General features: G+C 52.2%; 1 protein-coding gene across 2 annotated transcripts in view; it reads left to right on the top strand.

Annotated features, from left to right (window-relative positions):
* MYH14 (myosin heavy chain 14) overlaps positions 1-25,433 on the top strand; it is a 76,921-nt gene that overhangs the window by 42,460 nt on the left and 9,028 nt on the right. For both annotated transcript variants that reach the window (XM_040251972.1, XM_040251971.1), the window contains 18 exons: positions 354-475; positions 2,568-2,637; positions 2,786-2,946; positions 4,385-4,493; positions 5,553-5,684; positions 6,497-6,703; positions 8,123-8,260; positions 10,397-10,520; positions 11,100-11,271; positions 13,077-13,289; positions 13,855-13,999; positions 15,339-15,545; positions 17,364-17,468; positions 17,566-17,718; positions 18,852-19,100; positions 22,484-22,696; positions 23,257-23,469; positions 24,596-24,757. In XM_040251972.1, the coding sequence (XP_040107906.1) occupies positions 354-475; positions 2,568-2,637; positions 2,786-2,946; positions 4,385-4,493; positions 5,553-5,684; positions 6,497-6,703; positions 8,123-8,260; positions 10,397-10,520; positions 11,100-11,271; positions 13,077-13,289; positions 13,855-13,999; positions 15,339-15,545; positions 17,364-17,468; positions 17,566-17,718; positions 18,852-19,100; positions 22,484-22,696; positions 23,257-23,469; positions 24,596-24,757 (2,895 nt within the window). The remainder of the gene's footprint in view (positions 1-353; positions 476-2,567; positions 2,638-2,785; positions 2,947-4,384; positions 4,494-5,552; positions 5,685-6,496; positions 6,704-8,122; positions 8,261-10,396; positions 10,521-11,099; positions 11,272-13,076; positions 13,290-13,854; positions 14,000-15,338; positions 15,546-17,363; positions 17,469-17,565; positions 17,719-18,851; positions 19,101-22,483; positions 22,697-23,256; positions 23,470-24,595; positions 24,758-25,433) is intronic.

The following is a 25,433-nucleotide window of genomic DNA, read 5'->3' as shown; positions in this document are numbered from 1 at the left end:
AAGTCATGTCCGAACTCTTGCGACCCCATGGACTGTATGTAGCCTGCCAGGCTGAGTCCATGGGGTTCTCTAGACAAGAATACTGGAATGGGTTGCCATTTCCTTCTCCAGGGGATCTTCCTGACCCAAGGAGCAAAGCCGCGTCTGTTACATCTACCTGTACTGGCAAGCGGGTTCTTTACCACTAGGGCCACCTGGGAAGCCCAAACATAGGTTGAACCAGATAAATTGCCTACCGTTTTCCACCTGCCCAAACTGGCATCCACCTGCGTTCCCCTGCCGGCTGCCGGCCGGTAAGTGGCGCCCCCGTGTGGTGGCCGCTGACCTCGCGTGTCTGTCACTGCTCTCCGCAGGCGGGGAAGCTGGACCCCCGGCTGGTGCTGGACCAGCTGCGCTGTAACGGCGTTCTGGAGGGCATCCGCATCTGTCGCCAGGGCTTTCCCAACCGCATCCTCTTCCAGGAGTTCCGGCAGCGGTGAGCGGCATGGGGTGGGGTGGGGCCAGATTTGGAAGCCACAGCCTCTGCATTCAAAGCTCTCCTCTCCCGCGCCGTTACTTCTGGGCGGGGCGGGGGTGTGGCCTCGGCGCGAGGGGAGGGGCGGGGCCTCTGGGCGAGTTCCTTTGGTTGCTGAGTCTCAGCTTTCTCTGTGTTGTGGCAGAGCAACGTCTTCAGTGGGCTGCCCAAGAGAAAGGGCATAGAGCACTATGTTGCAGTCGGTTATCGCAACAAGCGTTTCTTATAAAAATGCGGTCGAGCAAGAGAACAGAAAATATCAGATCCCTAGTGATTGAGAAACTCTGATACACACGTTTCTCAATCACCAATAAAAACTATGGCACTTTAATATTTGATATTAATATATTATGTATATGATATTTATGTGCATGTATATATACAGTAAATATTAAAACAAAAGTTATGCTTCACACAAGCTGTATGTAGCAGAATCATTGGCTAGAGAATGAGAGCCCCATATATAATTTAAAATTTTCCTATTAGCCATATTTTTAAAAGTAAAAAGAAACAGGGGGAATTAATGATAACAAGAGAGTTTATGTAACCCAATACAGCCAAGATATTAGATCATTTTAACATGTAATCTGGAGAAAGAAATGGCAACCCACTCCTGCATTCTTGCCTGGTAAATTCCATGGACAGAGGAGCCTGGCAGGCTACAGTCCGTGGGGTCACAGGAGTCGGACACGACTAGCACCCATGCAACATATAGTCAATATAAAATTTAGTAGTGAGACATTGTGCATTATTTTGTTTCTTACTGAATCTTTGAAGTTCAGTGTATGTCTTCCACCCATAGCACATCTCAGCTTGGACACAAAAATTTCCAGTGGTCAAAGGGAAATATACTCCTATTAAGACAATGAAATTGTGTTGAAAAGAAACATATTTGCACTGCTTCCGTTTTTAAATTGAAGTTTCATTTAATTAAAATGAAATGCAATTACAAATCCTGGTCCCCAGTTGCCCCAACCATCTTTCCAGGGCTCTTCGCAGTTGCACGTGGCCAATAGCATTACATTGGACAGCTCAGGTCTGCAATTTCCTACTCAAAGTGTGGCCCTGGATCAGCAGCATCAGTGTCACCCAGCCCTTTATTGGATAGGCATATTTGGGGGCTCCCCAGACCTACTGAATTAAGATCTGCATTTTAACAAGATCCTTGGTGACTGAGAAACTCTGATACACGCAGATACACACACACACATTCCCAATCACCAGTTTAAAAATATGGCATATTAATATATGACATTAATATATCATGCATATGATATATATGTGTGTGTATATGTTGTATATATCTTATCCATATTTTTAATGAAATGTCATGATCCAGGGAGCGGGCACAGCAGGAGAAAGGCACTGAGGATGGACACGTATGTGTTTAATGAAATGTACTTTTCAAATTCGGATTTGCACAGAGAAATGTGAGAGAAACAGCTGTAAGGCACTTAACTCAGGACCTGACACATAATAAGTTCAGAAACATCAGCCCCCATTTGTTATTATTCTCACACTTCTGAGACACACCTTTTTTTACATCTCAATGCACGTGTGCATGCATGCTAAGTCACTTCAGTTGCATCCAACTCTTTGCAACCCCATAGACTGTAGCCCACAGGCTCTTCTGTCCATGGGATTCTGCAGGCAGGAATAATGGAGTGGGTTGCCATGCCCTCCTCCAGGGGATCTTCCCGACCCAGGGATCACAACCGTGTCTCTTAGTCTCTTGCACTGGCAGGGGAGTTCTTTACCACAAGCGCCACCTGGGAAGCCCCAATTACCTATGGTGTTCTTGTAATTAAACACTTGTAATCAGCACGTGCTGTGTCCCAGGAGGAGAGCTTTTATTGATGACATTGCTTTTGGTGGTGATATCAATGCTCTCAGCCTGGTGAGCAACCCTCAGTGATATTTGAATATTTCTTTCTCTTACTGTTCCTATTGTCATTGTTATTATTGCTATTTGTCCCTCTGAGCCCAGTGCCTGGCTGTGGTGACAGTTTGCTGTTACTCTTCACCCTACCCCACCCCTCTCCCCCCACTGCAGGTATGAGATCCTGACGCCCAATGCCATCCCCAAGGGCTTTATGGATGGGAAGCAGGCCTGTGAGAAAATGGTGAGTGAGAGGTGGAGTGCGTGTGTGTGTGTGTGTGTGTGTGTGTGTGTGTGTGTGTGTGCATGGTCTCAAGCGGTGGAGAAGCTTGAGCTGGAAACCTCCCCTCTCCTCACCCCTCCTCCTCACAACCCCTCCCCCACCCTCACAGATCCAGGCCCTAGAATTGGACCCCAACCTCTACCGCGTGGGACAAAGCAAGATCTTCTTCCGGGCAGGTGTTCTGGCCCAGCTAGAAGAAGAGCGGGACCTGAAGGTCACAGATATCATCGTGTCCTTTCAGGCAGCTGCCCGGGGATACCTGGCTCGCAAGTAGGGCTCCACACTATCTCTTGGGGTCACATTGGCCAAGACTGGTTCAGGAAGGGTTGATCAGATGTCCCCAGAGGCTGGTTCAGGGAGGGGTTGACCAGATGTCCCCAGAGGTGATGCAGGAAAGGATTGACCAGCTGGCTCCAGATGGCAGGACCTCTGAGATGGTAGAAGGGCCGAGACACAAAAGGATGGAGCTACTAGATGCCCAGGCTTCTTGTTTCTATAGTCCCTGAGGCTCCTGAGTGATGCTAGGACCACAGAGAAGAGTTCAGTTCAGCCATAGGGTGACCAACCATCCCACTTTGCCTGGGACTGGAGGTTTCCTGGGGTGCATGATCTTTGTGCTAAAACAGAGGAAGCCCCAGGCAAACCAGGTTGAGGTGGTCACCCTAGTGGCCGGTACCTCGAGGGACTCCAGTCTGGAGGGGGAGACATACACCAGCACAAAGTGTTACAGTCCAGGGTGAGATGTGCTTCAGTGGGGATTGTACAGCTACAGCGAGAGGGAAGGCGGGGAGTTTTCAGGAAAGTCCCCTTCTCCCTGGGAACTGGCCCAGAGGAAGGATCAGAGAATAAAGGACTCCCCAGACACCAGGCTGAGGGGCAGGGACTGTGTCCAGGGGCAGTGGGGAGCAGCAGAGGGCCAGGTCAGCTGTGGGCATAGAAAGACCTCTCTGGAAGCATGTCAGGGAGGGGTTGGAGGCTGGGAAGGAAGCTGGGGTGTCTGGTGGGGTAGAAAATGAGATCTCAACTGGAGCTGAGGCAGGGGCAGAGTCAAGGGCAGAAAGACTGATGGACTGCACACAACAAGATTTACCGACAATAGAACAATGCTCGCACGTGGCTGGGGCGGCTGAGTTGCTTGTCGTGTCTGACTCTTGTGACCCCATGGAATGTAGCCCGCCAGGCTCCTCTGTCCATGGGATTCTCCAGGAAGAATACTGGAGTGGGGTGGAATCTTCCCAGCCCAGGGATAAAACTCAAGCCTCTTTCATCTCCTGCATTAGCAGGCAGGTTCTTTACCACTAGCGCCACCTGGGAAGCCCAGCAGGCATTTAATAATGGTTGCTAAGGGGACAGGTGGAGAAGGCAATGGTACCCCACTCCAGTACTCTTGTACTCTTGCCTGGAAAATCCCATGGATGGAGGAGCCTGGTAGGCTATAGTCCATGGGGTCCCTAAGAGTCAGACACAACTGAGTGACTTCACTTTCACTTTCACTTTTCACTTTCATGCATTGGAGAAGGAAATGGCAACCCAATCCAGTGTTCTTGCCTGGAGAATCCCAGGGACGGCAGAGCCTGGTGGGCTGCCATCTATGGGTTCGCACAGAGTCGGACACGACTGAAGCGACTTAGCAGCAGCAGCAGCAGCAAGGAGATAGGGCCTGGAGGGGACGTGTCTCCTTCTCCCACCTGCCTGTCTCCCCACCCAGGGCCTTCCAGAAGCGGCAGCAGCAGCAGAGTGCCCTGAGGGTGATGCAGCGGAACTGTGCAGCTTACCTCAAGCTGAGACACTGGCAGTGGTGGCGGCTCTTTATCAAGGTGAGGGCACCTGGAGGGGTGACCCCAGTGGCAAGGAGACAGGTCCTTGGGGCCAGGTCTGCTTGGGCAAGTGACTTCCTTGGTTTGGGCCTCAGTTTTCTACACTTGTAAAATGGGACCAGTCAGCCCAACTCTTGTTCCTTGGGATTGTTCAGTTAACAAGTGACAGAAAATCTGACTCAAACCAGCATGGGTAATAGATTTGGGATAGCTTTAGGTGCAGCTGGGTCTAGGGTTGAGTTGGGTGTCCCTGAGATCCCCTAGAATTCAGTGATTCACTGGAAGGACACAGAGAACTTAGAAAAGCTGTTGCAGTCATGGTTACAGTTTATTACAGTGAAAGGATGGACATGAAAGTTGGGAAAGGTAAAAGGCACATGGCGCGTAGTCCAAACTTCCATTTGGTTCTTCAGGTGTGGGTGGGGCTGGCCTGTCTCTCCAGCCAGAATCACACAGTGGTAAAGTCCACCACGGCCTTGGACGAAGAACTTGGAGGCACACTGTCCAGTGGCCAGTGGCTGCTGTAGGCCAAGTGATCCTGTAGCACAATGGGACACTTAGTGCTGCTTGTCATGTACCCTGGACTGTTCTAGACTCTTGGTAAAGATGAAGTCATTCATGCATTCTGAAAACCCTGTGAAACAGGGGATGCCATTATTCCCATTTTTTGTTTGTTTGTTGGCCCCAGCGAGGGACATGTAGGATCTTAGTTCCCCGACCAGGAATCCAACCTACACCCCCTTCATTGAAAGCACGGAGTCTTTTTCTTCTTCTTTTTTAAAATTTGTGGCCAAACCAGCGGGCGTGTGGGATCTTAGTTCCCTGACCAGGGGATCGAACCTGTGTCCTCTGCATTGAAAGGCTGAGTCTTAACCACTGGACCGCCCGGGAAGCCCCTCTCATCCCACTTTTATAGATGAGGTAACACAGCCAGTCGTGGAGAAGCTGGCATGGGAACCCAGGAATGGGGCTCTCCTCAGAGCGTGAGCTGTTAGCTTCCGAGCCCAGTGGCCTCCCACGGTGGGAGCCAGCCATCCACATCCCCTTCTGTCCCCACAGGTGAAGCCGCTGCTGCAGGTAACGCGGCAGGATGAGGTGCTGCAGGCGCGGGCTCAGGAACTACAGAAAGTGCAAGAGCTGCAGCAGCAGAGTGCCCGCGAGGTGGGCGAGCTCCAGGGCCGGGTGGCGCAGGTAAGGGGCGGGGCCACCGTGCGGGGGTGGGGCGGTGGGCGGGACTGGCGGTGGTGGGCGGGGCTTCCGACGGAGCCCGCGGCAGGAAGAGACTGCCGGCGGAGTTTTGCTGGGGCGGAATGGGGGCGGAAACTGTGGTGTGGTGAGCAGTGAGAGGCAGGGAGCAGGGTCCTGAGGATGTGGCCGAGGTATCTGGTGGGAGTGGGGCTGGCGCTGCTGAGACAAGATGCTCGGGCAGCTGGGCCAGCACGGGGGCAGGGCAGGCGGTGGGCCTTCCACTGTTGCCACTATTTCTGGTACCTTAAAATAACGCCGAGGCAAAGCCCTTCTCGTTCGCTTTTTCTGTTTGCTTTTTCGGAGTTATTTCCTTTGGTTGAATTTCTAGGCGTGGGAGTAGTAAATGCAATGTGAGCTGACAGAAAGTCCTCCAGAGGCCATTTCTCTGGAGGATGGACTGGAGATGGAGAAGCTGGAGGCTGGGAGGCCGGGAAGAGTCCGCTGGGAGAGGATGAAACCTGATTCAGTTAGGGTTATGTGGGCAGAGTGGAGGGGCAGGGCAGGAGGGATGGGGGGTACTGACGGACTATAGGGAAGTGAGGGAGAGGGCGGAACCCAGCGGGCTGACTCGGTGACTGGGGCTCATCCTGAGATGACGGGCAGGTTGGGGGACTGTCTTCCATCCCTCCCTCCCACCCCCCCAGCCCCCCAGGGCAGACTAGATCAGGGGGCAGGAGACCCTGGTGCTCCGCCGAGGGCCATCCTGGAAGCACGGCCTAGCAGCGGCTGACCCCCCACCTCCACCCTCTCCCCAGCTGGAAGAGGAGCGTGCCCGCCTGGCAGAGCAGCTGCGCGCAGAGGCAGAGCTGTGTGCTGAGGCTGAGGAGACCCGGGGACGGCTGGCAGCCCGGAAGCAGGAGCTTGAGCTGGTGGTGTCCGAGCTGGAGGCCCGCGTGGGCGAGGAGGAGGAGTGCAGTCGCCAGCTGCAAACCGAGAAGAAGAGGCTGCAGCAACACATACAGGTCTGCACCACCCCCCAACCCACCCCCTGCGTGCGGAGGCCACCTCCCCCCACCCCTTCTGTTGACCCCGCCCACCTCTGCTTTAGCAGACCCTGCCTCTTAAAAACAAGTCTCAGTTCAAAGTGGCTTAAGCAAAGAGACTACTTTTGTTTGTTCGTTTCAAATAACGGGAGACGCTAAAATGTGTAAGCTTCAGGCATGGCTGGATCCAGGTGCTCAAGCAATAGCCTCAGGACTCTGCCTCTCTCCATCTCCTGGTTCCATTTGCCTCTGTGGTGCTGCATTCCCAGGCTGGCTGCCCTCCCGCTGTTCCCCTTCAAAATCCACAGATGTGTTCTACACTTAAGGCACATCTCAATTCAGATGCTAAATTCTCACTGGCAGGACTTCATCGGCATTTGTGCTTCATAACTTCTTCAGTGGAAACAAGTAGATTCACTTCCCCAACTTGGTCCAAACATAGTTGGACCAAAGCTTTCCCAATAATTAACTGAGTGACTGGTTTTCAATTTAAGAGAAGTTGAGTTAAATTGAAAATTCAGCTCCTCAGTCAGACTGGTCACATTTTGAGAACTCAGTAGCATTTTAATCACCGCCTCTTGACCCCATTGGAGAGGGAGAGCCCTGCCCTGCAGTTGTGGAGATGGCCTACCACAGCACACGTGATCCTGGACAGATGTGCTAGAAAGCAGGTTACTGGTTGCAAATACAGCCTTAGGGAGGCGGACACTATGACACAGAGAGGCACAGTGCGGTTGCTCTCAGGAATGCGGTGAACCAGCTGCTGCTGTGGGAAGCAGGCTTAGTAGTAACAAGAGAACGAGGTGACCCAGGTTCCTGCAGGAAGATGTGATTGGTTTGTTTATTTAATTAATTAGTTTATTTTTTGGCTGCACCACATGGCATGCGTGATCTTAGTTCTCTGGCCAGGGACCCCACCCCCATGCCTCTGAACTCATGCCTTCAGCATTGGAAGTGAGGAGTCCTAACCATTGGACCACCAGGCAAGTCCCAATTGCTTTGTTTAAATAATTCCAAGGACTAGCAGGTAGTTGAAGTGCACTAGATAGGGATAAGCAGATACCTTGGCTGGTCCCCAGGATATAATATCTGTATCCTGTAGAGATATTGTGTATAGATATCTATACAGACAGTGTAGACAGTGTGTAGATACTGTATGCTGGGCACCAGGTTCAATGTCTCCAACAGTGCCTGGCCCCCCTGCCAGGCACTCAATCAATGTTTATTGAGCCAATGAATGAAAGTAATGGTTGGGTCCTTCCCAGCCCCGCCCAGAGTGTGGACTTGTCTGAGCCACAAGCCCCGGGGGTCTGTGAGCCATCCCCACCACCCCTATCCATCCCATCACACCCCAGTCCCCAGCCCCTGGGTCCTCACCCCACCTCCTCCACACTCCAGGAGCTGGAGACTCACCTCGAGGCTGAGGAAGGGGCCCGGCAGAAGCTGCAGCTGGAGAAGGTGACGACGGAGGCAAAACTGAAAAAACTGGGGGAAGATCTGTTACTCTTGGAAGATCAGAACGCCAAGCTGAGCAAGGTTGGTGGCCGGTGAGCCCCCAAGGGTGGAGGGTGTGGGCCCACTGGTGGGCTGGGTCCGTCTCTGCATCACCCACCCCCAGCATGCCCCACCTCTAGGAGTCTTTGGACTCTCCATCTTGGCTGTGTCTCCCTTGAACTTTTCCCATCTCCTAGCCTGTCACAGCTTCACTACAGCCAGTGTTTACTGAGCAGCTATTATGAGTCATTCTTTATCTCTGTGTCATCAGACACCCCAAAGCCTCATTGCTAAAAACAACCCCCATTTCATTACATCCCATTGTTCTGTGGGTCCAATGGGCTATGGTCCCCTTAGAGAGTTGCCATGACATGATGGCAGGGGCTGGAAGGTGGTATCTGGGTGCTCCTCCATGCAGCCTCTCTGCTCACAGGAAAGCCTGGGTTTCTCATCTGGCAGCTCAGGACTCCCAGAAGAAGCAGAAGCAACCAGGCATCTTAAAGGCTTAAGCCTGGAACTGACATCACTTTCTCTGAATTCTATACATCAGGTGTTGGCAAAGGTTTTCTCTAAAAGGCCAGATAGTAAACATTCAGGGCTCAGCAAGCCACTCTGTTTCTGTGCCAGCCACTCAATTCTGCTGTTGTAATGTGAAAGCAGCCACAGATGGCCTGTGATCAAATGGGCGTGACTGCCTCTCAATAAAACTTTATTTATAAACACAAGCAGTGGGCCAGGTTTGGCCTGCAGGCTGTGATTTGCAGATCACTGAGCTTAAGGCAGACTCAATCTAGATTCAAGGGGTGGAGAATTGGACTCTGCCCGTGGCTGGGCATGTGGTGAAGAGTCTGCCACCATCTTTAACCTGCTCAGGGTTAAACCCCTGGGCTAGGGCACAGGGGATATGGCATTTAACTAACTAGAAAAACATTTCTGTCCTCACAAGGGGGTGGGCAAGGGGGATGCTAGCTGAGTCACCCCAGGAAATCAACATAATCATACATTGTGAACTAATTATAAACTGTCAGAAAAGAACAGAAAACTGTGGAAAGGGATGGCCTGACCTAGGCGTGGTCAGGACAGGCTTCCTGGAGGCAGTGGTGCCTGAGTTGAGAGCTCAGTGATGCACAGGAGTCTTCTGGAACATTCCTTGGATGCAATGGCTCTTCTCTCTGCTACTCTGTTCTATATCTTCCTTTTTAAGGTAGTGCCAACCCACTGCCTAGACTTCCAAAACCACTCACAGTATAAAAAATGCTGCTCAAAAAAATACATAAACATATAATGAAAATAAGTAAAAAATAATAAAAAGACAGAAAAGAAAAAAGTGCTGGTCCAGGCCAGTGCTTCTCAAATTCCCACGTGCCCAAGACTCACAGGGAGAACTTGTCGGAGTGCAGATTCTGACTTGGCAGGTCTAAGGGAGGGGGGCGACATTCCATTCCTAACAAGCTCCCATTTGGTGCTGATGCCGCTGGTCTGTGAATCAGACCTGGAGTAGTCACGAGGCTCCAGAGCTCACCCGTGCACGCAGCTGAAGTGCAAGGATGTTCAGTGTGGTGTTGTTTATAATAGCAGGTGATGCGAATCAACATGAGCATCCTTCCGAGGACTGTTGGGTTAATGAATAGGGGTATCTTTCCAATAGTGGGAGTCTATGCAGTTAACTGTGGTGTTGGAGAAGACTCTTGAGAGTCCCTTGGACTGCAAGGAGCCCTGGGATTTCTTTGGAAGGAATGATGCTAAAGCTGAAACTCCAGTACTTTGGCCACCTCATGCGAAGAGTTGACTCATTGGAAAAGACTCTGATGCTGGGAGGGATTGGGGGCAGGAGGAGAAGGGGATGACAGAGGATGAGATGGCTGGATGGCATCACTGACTTGATGGACGTGAGTCTGAGTGAACTCTGGGAGTTGGTGATGGACAGGGAGGCCTGGCGTGCTGCGATTCATGGGGTCGCAAAGAGTTGGGCACGACTGAGCGACTGAACTGATTGATGCAGTTAACAGTCTGATGGGGGTGTGATGGGTTCATAGACACTAGGGAATGGGAAAGGAGGGAAGGGGTGGGAGCCGGAAGGGTCAGGGAAGGAAGGAGGTGAGCAGAAACATAGACGGGAACGACAGCCAAGATGAGCAGCGAGCCCGACTCCCACCCCCCACCTCCCACCATGCTCAGGAGCGGAAGCTGCTGGAGGAGCGGCTGTCCGAGTTCTCATCCCAAGCAGCGGAGGAGGAGGAGAAAGTCAAGAGCCTCAATAAGCTTCGACTCAAATATGAGGCCACCATTGCGGACATGGAGGGTGAGCTCCTGCCCCCCAGCGGGGGCCTATGCACGCTCCAGCAGGGGTGAGGGTGGGGTGTGGGGACAGCCCTCATGTGCTGTGGGGCCTCAGTGGTCATATCTGCTAAATGGGGGCAGGAAAGAAGGCTGGGGACTCGTGTGTCCTCCTTCCCAACCTAGTTCTCTTCCTCTCTCCTTGGTATTTTGGGTGACTCTAGCTGATGGTCCCACTAACTGTTTCAGACACTTTTTTTTTTTCTCGCTCTGTCCCTTGCTGAGGACTCAGAAGCAGAAACAGAAGAGAGGGAGCACAGGAGGAGGCTGGGGAGGCAGGGAGAAGAGAACAGGGCAGAGCAAGCCGGCCAGCCGGCAGGGACCAGGGCGAGAGGGGAGGACGGCCTCTGGGGTCTGCTGCGGATCGGGGCCAGTGGGCTCTCCCAGGGATAGGGAAGCTGGGAAAGATGGGGAGGGGTGGAAAGAGAGGCTGAGCTCAGCTTGACGAAAGTGCTTGCGATGACTGGGGCGAGGGGGCTGGGGGAGTCCCTGGGGGTGTGGGTCTGGCTCAGTCATGCGTGGCCCGCCCCCCTCCCGCCTCCAGACCGCCTCCGGAAGGAGGAGAAGAGCCGTCAGGAACTGGAGAAGCTGAAGCGGCGGCTGGACGTGGAGGGCTCAGAGCTGCAGGAGCAGATGGCGGAACAGCAGCAGCGGGCGGAGGAGCTGCGCGCCCAGCTAGGCCGCAAGGAGGAGGAGCTGCAGGCCGCCTTGGCCAGGTGCGGGGTGGACCGGCGGGGCGCGCGGCACGAGGGCGCCGCCTAGCGGCGATGGAGGCGCCCCGCTGAGACCCACAGAGCCTCAGTGTACCCTTCTGTAAGATGGACACAGCCAGAGTTCCAAGCCCGCCTGGTTAAGGGAAAACTGAAAGCAAGCCCTGCGTGTCTAGTAACTTAACAGTTTCTTACGCTGAGGCCAGAAAATGCTTTTTTCTTCTTCACCCCCGCCATCCTCTCCCCAGCCTCCCAAAGCTGAACAACTCAGAATCCGCTGTGATTGGATAAGTGATCTGGCCGTCTTAGGAGTCATAATCATCATAATGCCAGTTATTCACAATTATTGAGCGCTTACTGTGTGCCAGATATGGTGCTCACTGTTTTAGATGCTTTTCACCCTTGCGACCTTAGGCGCCCTTGTGTATGGATGCAGCTGGATTTCAGAGCAGCTAGAGTTTGGGGAAACATGCATTGCAGAATTGATGGAACAGGGGTTGGTGGAGGGGGTTAAGAACGTGCACCCTCCAGCCTGACTTCTGAGTTCAAATCCCAACTCCTCCCCTTTCTGGCCACATGAACTTACCCGAGTAACATCACCTCTCGAGTCTTAGTTTCTCCATCTGGAAAATGGGGGTGATTATAGAAGCTCTCTCAGGGTTAGTGTAATAGTCGCTTAGTCGTGTCGGACTTTTTGTGACCCTATAGACTGTAGCCCACCAGCCTCCTCTGTCCAGTGGATTTCCCAGGCAAGAATACTGGAGTGGGTTGATATTTCCTTCTCCAGGGGATCTTCCGAACCCAGGGATTGAAACCAAGTCTCCTGTGTTACAGGCAGATTCTTTACCATCTGAGCCACCAGGGAAGCCCAGGGTTAGTGTGGGGGTTAAATAAGAAGGCACTGAGGACATGCTTGGCACACCCTAAGGCCTCAATTGATGCTGTGGTGTGTTTCTTTCTACTTTCCATTATTGCTGTTATTTTTTTTCCCTTTTGCATTGAGGTGAAATTTGCATAGCAAAATTAACCATTTTAAAGCATACCACTGAGTGGTGTTTGGTGCATTCACAATGCTGTGCAATCACTACCATCACCTCAAAAAAAAAATAGTATTAAAAAATCACTCCCCATCTGCCCCCTCCCCTCAGCCCTTGGCAACCACCAGTGTGCTTTCTGTGCATCTAGATTTTGCTGATTCTTGCTACTTCTCATAAGTGGAATTGTATAACATGTAGCCTTTGGCACTTGTATTACTGTTTCCATTGCCACCCTTGTGGCAGTCCTGTGACGTGGGCGGTCATGCTCTCTCACAAACCGGGAGCTTGCAGTGCAGAGAGGCCAGGGCAGGTGGCCAAGCAGGGGACACAAACTGTGATTGGCATATTTCCCTGAGCTGTTTAATCTGCAGTCCACACTGCCCCTTCATTCGGCTCCTCTTTGCAAGGGCTCGATCCTAGAGGGATTATGAGGAGGAGTGCAGGGGTCAGCCACCCACTGACCACGTGACCAGGGCAAGTACTTTCCCACTCTGTGCCCCAGTTTCCTGCGTGACCATGGACATCACATGGGATGATAAGGCAGAGGGCTCTCAAGTGGAGGGAACTTAGTAAGTGTCCTTGTGATACCAATGGTGTCATCCCCATTTTACAGCTAGGGAAGTTGAGGCTCTGAGTCCTAGAGCCACGTGTCCAAGGACAGAGCTGGGATTCGAATCTGGAACTGGCCATGTCTAGTCCCTCTACGCCCCCAGAAATCATCCCCACCCCCTGCCTGTCCTTGTACTAACCCCCTTGGTCCTTGTCTACTCCCAGGGCAGAGGAAGAGGGTGGAGCCCGGGCCCAGCTACTCAAATCCCTGAGGGAGGCACAGGCTGGGCTGGCTGAGGCCCAGGAGGACCTGGAGGCTGAGCGCGCAGCCAGGGCCAAGGCGGAGAAGCAGCGCCGGGACCTGGGCGAGGAGCTGGAGGCACTGCGGGGCGAGCTGGAGGACACGCTGGACTCCACCAATGCACAGCAGGAGCTCCGGTGAGGCTGGGCAGCCGGCAGCTGGCACCAGTTGGGCACCTGTGGAGCCAGGTTGGGAGGAGAGGAAAAGGACGTGGGTCCAAACTCTCCATCTGCACAGATGCTGAGCCATTCACCAGCTGTTTTCTGGGCACTGGCTCTGGACCAAGCTGGGGACATAAATGGGTCAGACTCAGGCATTGTCCTCTGGAACTCCCAGTCTAGGAGTAGGCGGATTCAGGTAAAGACAGACCCAGTCTAGAGCTAAGTGAGCTTTAGTGGAGTAGGACAGGCCATCGTAGATGATCAGAGAAGACCCCTGTATCACTCTGCGGGAGGGAGTCCAAGAAGACTTCTTGAGAAGGGGGCATTTTGAATAGGGTTTTGCCAGATACATAGGAGCTCACTCTTAAAGCCACACTCCTGCAGCATCACCACCCATACTCCTTGGGGAATATAGAATGAAGTCCCCATCCTTGGAGGGAAAGAATAAGAAGAGGCACAACTGGCTGTTGGGGGCTGCCCTAAAGTCCCACTCTTCCTCTATTCTGAAATTCTATTCCCTGTCCCCCTTCCCCAAAAAAAGGTCCAAGAGAGAACAGGAGGTGACGGAGTTGAAGAAGGCTCTGGAGGAGGAGACGCGCATTCACGAGGTGGCAGTGCAGGAGCTGCGGCAGCGCCATGGCCAGGCCCTGGGAGAGCTGGCGGAGCAGCTGGAGCAAGCCCGGAGGGTGGGTCGGGACGGGGCTGGGGTTTCTGGGGAGCCATGGGAAGGCCAAGGGGGATGCTGGGTGGAGGATGTTTGTCTGGCTGGTCCTAGGCCAGCCCGCCTCTCTTCTCAGGTATTCATGTCTCTGATCCATCTTTTTTAAAAAAAAAAACAATTTTATGTATTTATTATTGGCTGTGCTGGGTCTTGTTGCTGCTCAGGCTTTTCTGTAGCTGTGGTGAACGGGGGCTGCTCTCTAGCTGCCGTGCTCGGGAGTCTCACTGCAGTGGTTTCTCTTGTCCCAGAGCAAGGCTCTAGAGCTTTCAGGGTTCAGTGGTTGTGCCTCCCAGGCTCTAGAGCACAGGCTCAATGGTTGCGGCCCTGGGGCAGAGTTGCTCTGCAGGCATGTGGGATCTTTCTGGACCGGGGATCGAACCCATGTCTCCTGCACTGGCAGGTGGATTCTTTACCACTGAGCCACCAGGGAAGCCCCCCGATCCATCTTTCATTCAGCGAACGTTCGTTGAACATGTCCTATGTTCCCAGTGTGATACTGAGGGCCCCAAGTATGAACCAGTCAGTACCCTTTTATTGTGCAGGTGATGTTTCAGCAGGAGAGGCAGAGTGTAAACAGTCTAAACAGATTCATAGTATAGATCAGGGTTATAAGTGCTATGGGAAAATGATGAACAAAAAGTGGGGTCAGAATGCTCATAGTGGGGCGAGGCGGGCATTTTGTGATTTGAAATAGAGAAGGCCATGGAGAGGTTCTATGAAAAGGTGACCTCTGAGTCAAAAGCTGAAGGAAGGGGCTTCCCAGGAGGCTCAGTAGTAAAGAATCTGCCCGCCAATGCAGGGGACATGGGTTCAGTCCCTGGGCCGGGAAGATCCACCTGCCTTGGGATAACTAAGTCCCTGTACCACAACTATTGAGCCTGTGCTCTAGAGCCCAGGAGCCAGAACTACTGAAGCGTGCGTGCCCTAGAGCCCTGCTCCGCAACAAGAGAAAACACGGCCATGTGAAGCCCACACATGGCAACCAGAGAGCAGCCCCTGCTCACCACAGCCTGAGAAAGCCCCCTCGAAGAAACAAAGACCCGGCACGGCCAAAAATAAATAAACAAGGTCATAATAAAAAAAAATTAAGGATGCGAAGGGTGACCCCATCTTGGCATCCTGGGAAACATGTTCCGGGCAGAGGGAACAGTCAGTGCAAAGGCCCTGGGGCAGGAGTGCGCCTGGCTCTTTAAGGAATGGTGAGGGGTTCCAGAGGAAATAGTGCAAAGGACATGGGGCATGCATGTGCCTGGCCTGGTAGAGAAAGGGAGTCATAAATCTCTGCCCTCTCTCTCCCACCTCAGAGCAAAGGCACATGGGAGAAGACCCGCTTGACTCTGGAGGCTGAAGTGTCTGAGCTGCGGACAGAGCTTAGCAACCTGCAGACCGCGCGGCAGGAGGGTGAGCAGCGGAGGCGTCGCCTGGAGTCACAGCTGCAGGAGGTGCAGGGCCGCGCAGGAGATGGGGAGCGGGCCCGAGCAGAGGCTGCGGAGAAGCTGCAGCGAGCCCAGGTGAGTGGGGCGGCCAGCTCAGCGGTGGTGTCTGCTGTGTGACTTTGGGTGAGATGCCTGCCCTCTCTGGGCTTCAGTTTGGTCCACATCAACCCTGCCGTCCCTGCCAACTTCTTCAGCATTATCATACATTAACAGCTAGTATCTGGTGAGTGGTTGCTATATACCAAACATCGTGTGTATTTTTACTAAAGCCTCCTGACCCTTCTCTGATGGAAGTGCTAATATTGTTCCCATTTTACACACAGGGAAACTGAAGCCCAGGGAGGTGAAGCTGGTTGTCTAAGTTCCCTCAGAGCCAAAGCGTGAATCCAGGCATGACTGACCTTGCGGCTCTTAACCCCGCCGCAGTGCCCACTTTTCACCCTCTTATCTTCTGGCCGTAAATAATCCATGGTCTGATTAGGAAAACCCAGGGCGAACATTTAAACCTGTAGGTAGAAAATGTCATACTGTGATTGCTAGGAGAGATGTGGGTTTTTTATTTTAATTGTATTATGTTTTTTAACTAAATGACCAATACCTGTTTATTGCTGAGAACACGAGGCCAGGAGCTGCAGCCAGGATCATTGTGGTGGTGATTTGGGTGCCAGGAGAATAGCTTTACTGAAATATAACTCACATACTGTATAACTCACCCATTTAAAATCAAACCAGTCCATCCTAAAGGAAATCAACCCTGAATATTCATTGGAAGGACTGATGCTGAAGCTGAAGCTTCAATACTTTGGCCACCTGATATGAAGAGCTGACTCTTAGAAAAGACCCTGAGGCTGGGAATGATTGAGGGCAGGAGGAGAAGTGGGTGACAGAGGATGAGACTGTTAGATAGCATCACTGATTCAATGGCCATGAGTCTGAGCAAACTCCAGGAGACAGTGAAGGATAAAGAAGCTTGGTGTGCTACAGTCCGTGGGGTTGCAAAGAGTTGGACACCACTGAGCAACTGAACAACGAGTTTTAGTATATTCATAGAGTTGTACATTTATCACCATAATCTAATTTTAGGACTTTTTCATCACCCTGGAAAGAAATCCTGTACTAGAGTTAGGGTTAAGGTCTCCCAGTCTCACCCCCTGCCCTAGCAATTACTAATCTACTTTCTGTCTCTTTAGATTTCCTATTCTGGACACTTCATAGAAATGGAATCATACAATATGTGTCTTGTGTCTGACTTCACTCACTTAGCATAATGTTGTCAAGGTTTATCCATGTTGTAGCATCTATCTGTGCTTCATTGTTTTTATGGCTAGATAATATTCCATTGTCTAGAGAGACCACATTTTGTTTATCCAGTCATCTGTGGATGGACATTTGGGTTGTTTCCACCTTTTGGCAGTTGTGCATGCTGCTTCTGTGAAGACCCTTGTACAGGTTTTTGCATGGATTTGTTTTCATTTCTCCTGGGTACAGACCCAGGAGTGGAATTGCTGGGCCCTGTGGAAACTCTGGTTTAACATCCTTGGTGGCTCAGATGGTAGAGTCTGCCTGCAATGCAGGAGACCTGGGTTCAATTCCTGGGTCGGGAAGATCCCCTGAAGAAGGGAATGGCAACCCACTCCAGTATTCTTGCCTGGACAATCCCATGGACAGAGGAGCCTGGTGGGCTATGGTGCATGGGGTCACAAAGAGTCAGACAGGACTGAATGACTAACACTTTCACTTTCACGTGGAAACTCTGCATTTAACCATTTTAAGGAGCTGCCAGACTGATTATCGTGGCAGTTGCACCCTTTTACATCCCCACCAGCAGTGGGCAGTAAAGCAGGGGGGTCGGCTGGCAGGAAGCTGCCATGATAAGCTGCCCCTTCCCCACAGGCTGAACTCGAGAATGTGTCCGGAGCCCTGAGTGAGGCCGAGTCCAGAGCCATCAGGCTGAGCAAGGAGCTGACCAGCATGGAGGCCCAGCTCCACGATGCCCAGGTGACTCCAGCTCCCATCTCACCACCCGCTCCCTAACCCAGACCGCGCCCCCCACCCTCCTGCCCACACTAAACATCATCCTCCTGTCCACCTGCAGGAGCTGCTGCAGGAGGAGACCAGGGCGAAGCTGGCCCTGGGGTCCCGGGCACGAGCCCTGGAGGCGGAGGCAGCCGGGCTGCGGGAGCAGCTGGACGAGGAAGCCGCTGCCAGGGAGCGGGCAGGCCGCGAGCTGCAGGCTGCCCAGGCCCAGGTGAACAGCCCTGCAGGGAGATTCCCCCACACGGCTCCTCCTGGGTTCCATGGCTCATGGGGTGACCCCACAGGCCAGTGTGTCACAAGCCAGACAGCTGCAAGCCAGACTCCCCTCCTCTCTGTCCCCACAGCCCTAGCCCTGCGCAAACTTCATCCTCTGTCACCTGGGTCCTCCTCTCAGCCTGCCTTCAAACCTCCCTGCCTCTTGTCTCTCCCCTTCCGGCTCATCCTTCATGCGATCTTTCTAATCCCCAAGCTGATGCTGCCCTGTCTTTGCTCACAGACCTCCCAGGGCTTTCCAGCTACCCGCCCTGGACAAAACCCATGCCTCTCACCAGGTTGTCAGAGAACCTGCATTCTCTGGGTCTTCTTTAACCGTTAGCTATATTCATCTCTCATCTCTCTTTCCTCACTTCATGTAGGAAAACGCTTTTCATTTATTAGGACTTAGCATCCACCTCTCCTGTTCTAAGAAATTCCTCACTACCCCTCTCTGAGCTTCCTTAACCCTTCTTTCTCCTTTGTCCCCACTCCAGTCACCCTGACTGGCTAGAACTGTCATTGCCCATGAGTCCCCCCGCCAGACTGAAGGCTCCTTGAAGGTGGGACCCCATCAGAGTTAGATCTGGGTCCCCAGCCTAAGCCAACATAGTGCCTGATATATGGGATGCCTTGAAAAATGCCTGTTGAATGAATGATGAATGTATACCTGTGAGTATCCTTCTTTAACTGGAAAACTCCTATGCATACTTCAAGATCCATCACAAATGCTCCATCCTCCAGGAAGTCTCTTGAATGTTCTCAATAGATTTTTGAACCCATCTGGTGGACTCCTGTGGCTTCCCTATTTCTACCTTAGCCTCTATCGTCCTAGTTGTGACACTCAGTCTTTCCCATCAGACTGGGGGTTCCCCAGGGCAGAACCCATGTCTGATTCATCTTCTGGGTCCTGTGGAAACCATTTAAACGTCCTGGAGGAGCTGGGGCTCCAAGAATTCACAACCTCATCCCTACTCATTTCCCTCTTTAGGCCTCAGTCTCCTCATCTGGGAAATGGGGCCCCACCAACTCACACCTGGGTCACTGACATGGGTGCCACCCTCCCTCTCTCTCCACCACCCCCAACCCCAGCTCTCAGAGTGGCGGCGGCGCCAGGAAGAGGAGGCAGGGGCCCTGGAGGCAGGGGAGGAGGCTCGGCGCCGGGCAGCCCGAGAGGCTGAGGTCCTGAACCAGCGCCTGGCAGAAAAGGCGGAAGTGGTCGAGCGGCTGGAGCGGGGCCGCCGGCGGCTGCAGCAGGAGCTGGACGATGCCACAGTGGACCTGGAGCAGCAGCGGCAGCTCGTGAGCGCGCTGGAGAAGAAGCAGCGCAAGTTCGACCAGGTGAGGCACCTTGGGTTAGCCACCTGGGGAACTGGGGTGCTCACCCACGCTGCCTGTCACGGTCATTATGAACGATCAGTAACAGGTGATGTCACAGCTCAGCTGTGAACCTTCGAGGACCTTCAGGCAAGATGCCTCTTCCCTCTGAGCCTCTGTAGGAGAGAATGTCCATTGATCCTGACTTAGGTCTCCTGCCCCCAATTAATTACTGCTAGTACCCACTGTTACTCCCAAAGGCGTCCTGCAGATACACCAGAGGGTACTTAGGAAGGCGAAAGGAAATAACACATCTTGCTTCTCCTGCTGACTCACTGTGGACCTCAGGCAAACCGCTTGTCCCGTTTCAGCCTCAGTTTGCTCATCTGGAAAATGGGGATAAGGGAATTCCCTGGCAGTCCAGTGGTTAGGGCTCCGTGCTCTCACTGCTGGTGTCGTTCAGTCACTAAGTCGCGTCCAACTCTGTGACCCCATGGACTGCATTGCTCCAGTGCGATCCCTGGTTGGGGAACTAAGTCCCACAAGCTATGCGGTTCAGCCAAAAAAAAAAAGACGAAGAAAGAAAAAATTGAAAGTGGGGGTCATACCAAGCATCTTGACAATCTAAGAATGGAATAAAATTCTCAGAACCCCAGAGCGTTAAGATCAGGCAACCCTGAGGTTCACATCCCAGTTGGGGCCCTTTCTGGCTGTGTGGCTTGGGTAAATTGCACAACCTCTCTGCCTCATTTTCTTCATCTGGAAAATGGGAGAGTCCTTATTTTTGCCTTTATTGTTGAAAGGAATTTTCACTGGCTGTTGAATTTCAGGTTTTATTGTTTCCACACTGGGAAGAGATCATTCCATGTTCTGGGGCCTCCACTGTTTCATATTTAAAGTTAACAATCGTCTAAGTCATAGTTTCCCTGTAGGTAATGTGATGTGGTTTTCTAGCTGGTTTGGACTATTTTCTCTTTATCTTTGCTTTTTAGCAGTTTGACTATGATATCCAGCTATGGGGTTTTGTGTTTATTCTACTTCAGTTTGCCAAGCTTCCAACAGCTTTGGGTTAGTGTTCTTGATCAGATGTGGAAATCTTCAGCCATTATTTTTTCAAATATTTTTCTGCCCCATTTTCTCTTTCTTCCCTTCTCTTCTCAAACTCCAAATACCTGTGTGTTTGATTGCTTAATACTATTTCATAGATCACTGAAAAAATTTTTAAAGAATTAATTTGTGTTTTATATATATAGATAGATAGATAGAGAGAGAGAGTTAAGCAGGAGATGGCAAGAGTGAACATTGACATCATAGGAATCAGTGAGCTAAAATGGACAGGAATGGGTGAATTTAATTCAGATGACCATCATATCTACTATTGTGGGCAAGAATCCCTTGGAAGAAATGGAGTAGCCCTCATAGTCAACAAGAGAGTCTGAAATGCAGTACTTGAATGTGACCTTAAAAACAACCCAATGATCTCAGTTCATTTCCAAGGCAAACCATTCAACATCATAGTAATACAAGTCTATGCCCCAACTACTGGATACCAAAGAAGCTGAAGTTGACCAGTTCTATGAAAACCTATAAGGCCTTCTAGAACTAACAGCAAAAAAAAAAAAAAAAAAGTCCTTTTCATCATAGGAGATTGGGATGTAAAAGTAGGAAGTTAAGAGATATGTGGAGTAACAGGCAAGTTTGTCCTTGGAGTACAAAATGAAGCAGGGCAAAGGCTAACAGAGTTTTGCCAAGAGAACAAACTGGTCATGGCAAACAGCCTCTTCCAACAACACAAGAGCTGACTCATCGGAAAAGATCCAGATGCCGAGAAAGATTGAGGGCAGGAGGAGAAGGGGACGACAGAGGATGAGATGGTTGAATGTCATCACCAACTCAATGGATATGTTTGAGCAAACTCTAGGAGATGGTGAAGGACAGGGAAGCCTGGCATGCTGCCGTCCATGGGGTCACAAAGAGTCGACACAACTTAGCCACTGAACAGCAACAAATATACATATAAATATATGTATATATTTGCATGTCTCGTTTTATTGTTCATCAATTGCTATGTCATAAAAAAACAGTGAAGGTTTGAAGTACATTTTAAGTTTTTATGTATTTTTTTTTCCCTACTATGACTACAAGAGGAAGAAAGAAAACCCTTTCCTCTTTTGGGTATATAAAGTGAGGGGCTGATCAGTTTGATCCATTTAAGGTTTTTCCTTTTTTTGGCTCAAAATTTCCTTTCATTTATTTTTTTTTTAAACTTGAAGTGTAGTTTATTTACACTGCTGCATTAGTTTCAGTTGTACAGCAAAGTGCCTCATATATTTATATATGATACATATATTCTTTTTCAGATTCTTTTACTTATAAGTTACTAGAAGATATTGAGTAGAGTTTCCTGTGCTTTACAGCAGGTCCTTGTTAATTATCTGTTTTATATATAGTAGTGTATATCTGTTAATCCCAGATTCCAAATCTATCCATCTCCCCTTTCCCCTTGGGTAACCACAAGTTTGTTAGTTTGTTTTCTGAATCTGTGAGTCTGTTTCTGTTTTGTAAGTAAATGCATTTAATTACATCATTTTTTAAAAAGACTCCACCTAGAAGTGATAGCATATGATGTTTGTCTTGCTCTGCCTGGTTTATTTCACTTACTGTGATAATCTCTAGGTCCATCCATGTTGCTGTAAATGCCATTATTTCATTCTTTTTCGTGGCTGAGTAATATTCTGTGGTGTATTTGGGCACATCTTCTTTATCCATTCCTTCATCCATGGACATTTAGGTTGCTGCCATGTCTTGGCTATTGTAAATAGTGCTGCAATGAACACTGGGGTGTATGTATCTTTTCGAATTAAAGGCTTCTATGCCCGGGAGTGGGATTGCTACATTATTATATGGTAACTCTAGGACCTCCCAGGCAGTGCAAGTGCTAAAGAACCTGTCTGCCAAAGCAGGAGACACTGAAGACTCGGGTTCCATCCCAGGGCCAGGAAGATTCCCTGGAGCAGGGCATGGCAACTCACTCCAGTATTCTTGCCTGGAGAATCCCATGGACAGAGGGGCCTGGCGGGCTGCAGTCCACGGGGTCACAGAGTCCCACAGGCTGAAGCAGCTGAGCACTATGGCACCTCTAACTCTATTTTTAGTTTTTAAAGGTACCTCCTCACTATTCTGCAGAGCGGCTGCACCAGTTTACATTCCCATCACCAGAGTGATCCACTGAAGAGCGAGCTGGTCTGGGACCCAGTGGAAACTTTGATCCCTCTGCCTCCCTCTTGTGTCTCTGCCTCTGTCTGTCTGTCTGTCTCTCCGTCCTCGGCCCCTGTCTCTTCCCCATCCCCTTGTACACTCCTTTTAGCTAACCTGTCTCCCCCACCCCATCTCCCTCACCCCGGAAGCTCCTGGCGGAGGAGAAGGCGGCGGTCCTGCGGGCGGTGGAGGAGCGGGAGCGGGCGGAGGCCGAGGGCCGCGAACGCGAGGCCCGGACGCTGTCCCTGACCCGGGCCCTGGAGGAGGAGCAGGAGGCGCGCGAGGAGCTCGAGCGGCAGAACCGCGCGCTGCGGGCCGAGCTGGAGGCGTTGCTGAGCAGCAAGGACGACGTCGGCAAGAGCGTGAGCGGCCCCGGGTCCCCAGGACACACAGACATACACACACACACGTGGGCGACCGCGCGCCCCACGCCCACCCCGTGACGCTGGGGCACACAAGCACACGTGTGTGCTCTCCCACACGGAGGGCGAAGGGAACAGTCTTCGGAGAGTCCCCGTGTTCATACACACACCCGGGAAGTGAGGAAAGCCAGGCATCAACAGGCAACGGTTCATGGGCCGAGCACACGGGGAGAATCTTCCAGCAAACGTGTGCACACACTGAGCACGCGAGATTCTTAGAAAACACCCATATGCAGGTGCGTGTTCATGAAATGTGAACGGACTCTTCCGCCAAACACACTTGCTCACGTGTACACACTGAGCACGAGAGCCGCTCACGCCGTGTGTAGGTGACTCTGGACAAGAAGGAGCTAGGATGGACATGTCCCCTTGCTGCCTTCCCCTCGTCTATCAGAGCTCCCCTCCCCCTAGCCTAGCATAGATCTCCGGGCCTGACCTCCTGCCGCCTCGGTGGTCCAGGTGCCCAGGGCTCACTCTCATTCTGCCCCCCACCCTCCCAGGTGCATGAGCTGGAGCGAGCCCGCCGGGTGGCCGAACAGGCAGCGAGCGACCTGCGTATGCAGGTGACGGAGCTGGAGGACGAGCTGACGGCAGCTGAGGATGCCAAGCTGCGCCTGGAGGTGACCATGCAGGCCCTGAAGGCACAACACGAGCGGGACCTGCAGGGCCGTGACGAGGCGGGTGAGGAGAGGCGGCGGCAGCTGGCCAAGCAGGTATGGGCAGGGCGCCACCCAGCTTGATGTGCCCAGAAGTCTCACCCACCCACCTGCCACTCTGGGTTTCTACCCAAGTCCCACCTACTAGCCAGCCATCCTCCTGTTCCCCAGCCCACCATGACCAGAGAACCCACACGCACAAGGACCCATTCGGACACCCTCTGTCCACTAACTGGTCCACCCAACCACCATCCCGTCTACTGAGCCAGCTGCCCAGCCGCCCGTACACAGCCTCCCTACCAGCCAAGACTTCTAAACAACCAACTCTGCATCCGACTTCTCCATCTACCCAATACCCGCTCCAATCAACCTCCTCTCTCCAGCCCAACCGCCCCAGTATCTACCCACCTCCTCTGCATCCCCAACCAACTGGTATACCCATTTACCTGCTCATTGACCAGCTTGTCTTCACCCCACTTCATCCGTGACCTTCCTTCCTTGTTCATTTATTTCTTCACCTGCTTCCTCATTCGCTCCATATTTCTCTCTGCACATTCATTCATTCATTCTTCATTCAGTGGAGGAATTTTCTATGGTCTGCAGTGGGCAAGGCTTTTCACTCGGTGATGTGTGCTGAGCGTGGGAGGGGGCGGGTCAGCCCTGAGTATCAGAAAGAGCCCTCTGGGGCCATGTGGGCAGCAGACTGGAGCAGGGGAGACTGGAGTTGGGAAGCCCAGAGCAAGTGATGAAGACATGATCCAAGGCCAGGCTGGGGAGCAGTATCTGAGCGTTTCTTTTTAAATCGCCCTTGGCCCCACTGATCCAGCCATAGGTTCATGCACGATTTTGTCCTGAGGGCACCAAGGAGACAGCCACAGGAGGGCCGAGCAGTGTCAGCTGTGATTGTAGAAGGACCTTTCTAGAGCCTTCAGGAATGGGCTAGAGAGTAGTGATGGGAGCAAAGAGGAGGCTGGGGCAAGAGGGAGGGATAAGGCCTGAGCCAGGGCTGTGGGGTTGGAGAGGATGTTTGGGTTTGTGGCAGAGAGAAGAGGCAAGGGGCAGGAGGAGTGGGGCTGGAGACCTGGGCAGGGGCTGGAGGATAGACCTCTATGCTACTGGCATGTAGGGGGAGCCTGGGCCTCCTGTCGCCTGAGCCCGCCCCTCCCGACCTCCTCTCTCCCAGTTGAGGGACGCAGAGGTGGAGCGCGATGAGGAACGCAAGCAGCGTGCTCTGGCCGTGGCCGCCCGCAAGAAGCTGGAGGCCGAGCTGGAGGAGTTGAAGGCTCAGACCACGGCGGCCGGGCAGGGCAAGGAAGAGGCGGTGAAGCAGCTTCGAAAGATGCAGGTAAGGGGTGGGGCTTAAGCCGCGAAAAGAGGAGGCCCCGCCCTCGCTCCGGCTCCCAAACCAGCTCCCAAATCAGCTCGGACCCCGCCCTCTCGATCCCAGGAGAAGCACCCACTTTAGGCAACAGCTCTATCCATGCCCCAAAGGCTCATTTGGTTCTTTTTATATTTTTTAGTTCCTTTACTTAAATTGCTTAGTTTTGGGGACTTCCTTGCGGCCCAGTGATGAAAACCCTGCGCCTCCGCTGTAGAAGGCACAGGATTGATCCCTGGTCAGGGAACTAAAATCCCACATGCCGCTGGATGGGGACATAAATAGTTGTCAGGTAGCAAAGTGGCCGAAAGTGTAAACGCCTGGGTCAGGCAGCCTGGTTTCAGGTCGTGACTGTGCCACTCACCACCCTCAGTGCGTTGCTGAACCTCTCTGTGCCTCAGTTTCTCCATCTGTAAACTGGGTAGGAAAATAGTCCCCACCAACTGGAGTTGTGAGGCTTAAGGTTTTCAGTATGTGTACAGAATAGAGACTGGCCCAAGGTAAGTGATCGGTGTTTTCCAGCACTTTTTTGTGACCAAGCTGCTTGACTTGAGGATCTTAGTTCCCCCATCAGGGATCGAACCCGCGCCCCCTGCAGTGGAAGCGCGGGAGTCTTAACCGCTGAACTGCCATGGAAGTGCCT

This window comes from Oryx dammah, unplaced genomic scaffold (assembly GCF_014754425.2).
Source record: "Oryx dammah isolate SB20612 unplaced genomic scaffold, SCBI_Odam_1.1 HiC_scaffold_13, whole genome shotgun sequence".
NCBI classification, from domain to species: Eukaryota; Metazoa; Chordata; class Mammalia; order Artiodactyla; family Bovidae; genus Oryx; species Oryx dammah.
This window is presented reverse-complemented; position numbering and strand designations above follow the sequence as displayed.